The sequence below is a fragment of the Thecamonas trahens genome (assembly GCF_000142905.1).
Source record: "Thecamonas trahens ATCC 50062 unplaced genomic scaffold supercont1.5, whole genome shotgun sequence".
NCBI classification, from domain to species: Eukaryota; order Apusomonadida; family Apusomonadidae; genus Thecamonas; species Thecamonas trahens.
This window is the reverse complement of record NW_013657675.1, coordinates 95,754-100,288: the sequence shown is the minus strand read 5'-3', so window position 1 is coordinate 100,288 and position 4,535 is coordinate 95,754. Positions and strand designations below refer to the sequence as shown.

Here is a 4,535-nt window from a genome sequence, read left to right as displayed (position 1 = left end):
CAACGAAGCAAAAATTGTCGTCGCGCGCACCCCCGAGCTTGGACATCAGGGGGGGGGGGGGGGCTGGTGGGCTTGGTCGTCGTCGTTGCGGGTGGTCATCCCCCCCCCTCCCCCCCCCCCCCCGCCATGCCAGTTCGCCCGAATCGGTCGCACGGCAACGGCCACGTGGTCCATGCGGGGGATGGTCACCTCACCTCACCACATAGGTGGAGGCAGAGAGCAGGGGGAAGAAAGGGGAGTGTATGTCGTGTGCGTACCAGTTGTCAGAGGCGTTCTGGTCTTTGAGCATGGTCACTGCATCGTCCACTTCAGGGCCATAGGCCAATGCCATGTCGTTGCTGGTCGGCGGAGTCGAGTGCTGGTCAGAGTCTGTACGGAAGATGCGATGCGGAGAAACTCGGGGCAGGCAAGTGTGCAGGGCATGGGGCGGAGTTTAGTGGGCTACTCGGTGTCCATCGAGGTCGGGGCCGACGGGGGTGGGGCAGCGGCAGTGGCCGAGGCATCCGTGGCAAGCGCGATTGAACGTGGGAGCATGGGGACGGCGACGCGCTGGCCGCGACGGGCGCGGCGCTCGGCGACGGTCTCGCGCTTCTTCGGCGGCGGGGCGGCCTTGAGCCGCGGGCGCGAGCGCGAGACCCGGATGGGCCGGCCCTTGACAAACGAGTGGTTCTTGGAGAGGGCGGCGGTGGCGCCGGCCTCGGTCTCCATCTCGATGTAGGCAAATCGCTTGCGACGACCGTTGTACTCGGGCCAGCGGATATCCTTGACCGGTCCGGCCTGCTCGAAGAGCTCGCGGAGGGCCTTGGGCGAGATGTACGGAAGGTTTTCCACAAAGAGGGTGCGCGGCTCGGCCTTGCGGCCCTTGACGGCCTCGACAGGCTCGGGCTCATGAGCCCGGCGCTTAGTGCGGATGCGGTTGAAGACTAGCTGGCGCCCGTGGATGGCCAGCGGCTGAGTTGCGTCGACCAGGGCGTCAACAGGGTGCGGCGAGGCAAACTCGACAAAGGCAAAACCGCGGTGGCGCCCGGTCTTGGCATCGGTCTTGATGTGGACCCGGACGACGCGGCCGTACTCGGAGAGGAGCTCGCGGAGGTCAGCAGCGGTGGCGTTGTAGTCGAGGTTGAGGATGTTGACGGTCCGCAGATCGCAGCCCTTGCCCGACGCGCCCGAAAACGCGCCGATTTCGTCACCCGACTCGAGCTGGTGGCCGTGCAGGCCGCGGATGGCAGCATCGAGCGCGGCGGCGCCGTCTGCACCGGCCGGGAAGCCGACGAGGACAAACGGGTGGGCCAAGTAAACGTACTCGACAGCGCCATAATCTTTGACGAGTGCACTAACGGCATCGGCGTCGACGGAGGCGGGCACCGAGCCAAGGATCAGAACGTTGACGGTGTTGACCTCGGCAGCGCCGCGCTTGGCTGACGCGTTCTCGTCGGCGGCCGGTGGCGCGTCGTCAAAGTCGACCGCCATGTTCCTCCGCTTGCGCTTCTTGGGTGACGAGTCGGAGGCGGCAGCGGACGGAGCGACGGCGGCGGCGGCGCGGGCCTTGGCGGCCTCAACGCGTGCGGCCTTTTTCTTGGCCTTGCGCCGCTTGGCGCGCTCGATCTTGGCGGCGGCGGTCGGATCAATGGCGGCCGGCGGAGCGACGGCGGCGTCGGCACTTGCGGCGGCAAGAACCGGTGCCAGTTCATCCTGAAGGGCGAGGGCATCGGCGGCGCTGCCGTGGGCGTCGACAAGCTCGAGGAGCGCGTAGCCGACCGAGAGCGGGTCAGCTCCGGCTTCCAGGAGCTCGCGGAGCATAGATTGGGTCTCGTCGTAGCGGGTCTGGGTCATCGGGCTCGCGCCACGGAGAATGGCCACGGCCGAGGCCATGAACGCCGGATCGGCGAGCGTCGCCGGGCTCGACGCCTTGACTTGGTTCAGAACGGCGGCGGCAGGGCCGAGGCCGCCGCCAGCGGCGGGCTCGAGCGCAGCGAGCTGGGCCATGTGGACGAGCGCGAGTTGATGGCTCCCAACCGCGTCGACGTACTCGGCCCAGAGGGCCGGGTCGGCCGGCGCCAGCCTGCGGAGCGAGGCGTAGCCGGCCGCATGCAGGGCGGGCAACGAGTCCGAGGTGAGACTGGCAAACGGGTCAATGACAACACCCTGGAACAGATTCTTGAGCACAGCGAGGGCGTCGTCGGGCGACGAGGCGGTGAGCTCGGTAAGCTTGTAGCGGAGCGACCAGAGGCCCGAGACCCATGGACAGCAGGTGAGGGCGCGGAGGGCAGCGGCAGCGGCGGACTCCAGATCGCCGACAGTCACAGCCAGGTACAGGATGTAGCTGGTCCAGGTCGAGGCGTCAAGGCAAGTTACTGCCAGCGAACGCTCGTAGAGGGCAACAACAAAGGCCGGCGAGACCGGGGCGTCGTCGCCGGCGGCAGTCACGTGGGCAATGTACCAGTTGTACGCCTGCGGTGCGCCGGCAGAGAGCTCGACGCCCGACTCGGCGTCGTCAACCATGGCGGCGCGGGCGGCAAGGCGGGCGGCAGCGGCGTCAAAGTCGGCCTGCGCAAGCGCACCATCGAGCTCGGTTAGCGCCGGTCGGAGGAGCGAGCCGAGGGCGGGATCGGTGCCAAGCTCGAGCTGATGAAGGATGGCCGAGCCGGCGGCGTCGGGCCGGCCCAGTGAAACAAGCAGGGCCCGGGCCTTGTGGCTCGCCTGCAGCGCGTCCTCGTGGCTCGGTGCCACACAGCAGGCGCGGAGGAGAAACACGAGCTCGGAGACCCAGTAGCCCGGATCCTTGAGCGCAGCAGCAGGATGCGGCGGCGGGGCGACAACCGGCATCCACGGCGCCGAGCCGACCGAGGCCTCGGAGACGCCGAGAACGGTGGTGGCCGACTCGGCCCACGACGTGCGGGCGTGCGGGAGGAGCGGTCCGCCCCAGAGCTCGTCGAGCGTGGGCGCGCTCGGCGGGCACGGGCCGTCAACCACATCCGGCAAGACAGCCTCAAGCCAGACAACATAGGCCAGGGCAAGAGCCGGGAGGGCAAGCTGGCGGACTGCGGCGGCGTGGACCCAAGCGGCACGGGCCAGATCGTCGAGCTCAGCGCCTGGGGCGGAAGCGGCGTCAGCAGCGTAAGCAGCCCACCAGAGCCATGCATCTTCGGGCAGTGGAAAGCAGTCAGCCATAGCAGCGTAAGCACGAGCGGCAGCATGGACGTCCCCGGCATCGCGGCAGTGCTGCGCCAGGGCCAGGTGGGCGTTGTAGTCGAGCGGGTTGGCGGCGAGGGCAGCGCGGGCAGCGTCACCGGCACCGGGCTCTATCCGCAGGTTGGGCGGGGTGAGCCGACCAGACGGAGCGGGTTCGTCGTCGTCGGACGACGACATGGCGGCCACCATTGGATCCATGATGGTGCTGGGGGTGGGTGGCGTGGCGTGGGGGTGGCGTGGGGGTAGAGTGGGGTGGGTGACCCTAGTGCGACTTGGGGTGTGGGTGGGCGGGATCAGGCGGCGGAGGAGGGGGGGGGGTATGTATGACGATGATGATGTGTTACGATGTAGAGACAAGGAAGGGGGGGCGGGCAGGAGAGGAAGAGGGAGGAGAAAGAGAGGGAAAGAGGAGGGGGGGGGGGAGGGGGGAGGTCAGAGGATGGGCGACGTCGAGTGGCCAGGGGCAGCGAGGGCAGAGAGGGCGATCGGGGCAAGGACGTGATGGTTAGCGGTCGACATCGCCGCCGCATGGGTGATGTTGGGAAAGTTAGGGCACTGGACGGCCGAGGCGCACGAGGGAGGCAGGTCCCAAACGGAGTCGGGGATGGGCGAGGTATGGTCAAAGTCGAAGAAGTTCTGGATGGTAAAGGCGTAGGGCGGGATGGCGGCAAAGTAGAAGCCAGCTGGAGTGGCGCCGTCTGGGCCACACTCGGAACCCATAAAACCGTAGCCAAACGGCCCGCCGGACGATGGCGGAGCGTCGAGCTGCCACCAGCGAGCACCGCCGCGGTAGGGCGAATGCCCGACATACTGCAGATCACTCTTCATCTTGTGAAGAAAGTCCGGAGCTGGGGCATGCCACGGGCGCTGGAAGATGCAGCAATCTGGCTGATGCGGCGGAGAATGCGGCGATGGCGGGATGAGGAGGTACGAGGTGGGCAGCCTGCCGCCGAGATTGACAAAGGAGCACGGAAAGTCAAAGCCACCGACGGCCGCCGGGAAGATGGGCACGCAAAAGTCGTAGTAGTCTTCCCGGATGTTCCCCTTTGACCAGTCATAGTACGTCTTGCCTGATCCCTTCATAGCGATCTCGTCCGGCACATCATCCACGTTGTCGTACGGTGGCGGCGTGGTAGAGTTGGTGACCAGTTGCTGCCAGCGCAGCTGCCACGACGGCCACCAGGTGCAGGGTGTGGGGGCGGCGGAGGAGGGAGGGGTAAGGAGAGTGAGGGTGAGGGTGAGGGTGAGGGCGAGAGTGATGGTGAGGAGGAGAGGAGTGGAGGACATGGTTAGGGGGGGGGGGGTGGGGGGTGGGGGTAGGGAGGGGTAGGGAGGGGAGGGGG

The 4,535-nt window shown here is 67.5% G+C and overlaps 3 protein-coding genes across 3 annotated transcripts in view; all 3 read right to left on the bottom strand.

Annotated features, from left to right (window-relative positions):
• AMSG_01199 (uncharacterized protein) overlaps nt 1-351 on the bottom strand; it is a 2,674-nt gene extending 2,323 nt beyond the window's left edge. Inside the window, exon 1 of the mRNA XM_013906353.1 lies at nt 258-351. Within this exon, the coding sequence (XP_013761807.1) occupies nt 258-331 (74 nt within the window). The 5' untranslated portion in view covers nt 332-351. The remainder of the gene's footprint in view (nt 1-257) is intronic.
• Nucleotides 352-415: 64 nt separating this feature from the next.
• Nucleotides 416-3,390, bottom strand: AMSG_01198 (heterogeneous nuclear ribonucleoprotein; the record flags this gene model as incomplete). Its single annotated transcript, XM_013906352.1, has 1 exon — nt 416-3,390. The coding sequence occupies one exon, from the start codon at nt 3,388-3,390 to the stop codon at nt 442-444; it is 2,949 nt and encodes a 982-aa protein (XP_013761806.1). The 3' UTR covers nt 416-441.
• A 215-nt stretch (nt 3,391-3,605) lies between these two features.
• AMSG_01197 (uncharacterized protein) lies at nt 3,606-4,489 on the bottom strand. The gene has a single exon (XM_013906351.1). It carries the CDS (start codon nt 4,477-4,479, stop codon nt 3,625-3,627), a length of 855 nt encoding a protein of 284 aa, XP_013761805.1. The 5' UTR covers nt 4,480-4,489; the 3' UTR covers nt 3,606-3,624.
• Between the last annotated feature and the right edge of the window lie 46 nt (nt 4,490-4,535).

What these genes read in the sequence shown, in the direction of transcription:
- AMSG_01197 (XM_013906351.1), bottom strand. Translation starts at nt 4,479, where the DNA reads ATGTCCTCCACTCCTCTCCTCCTCACCATCACTCTCGCCCTCACCCTC.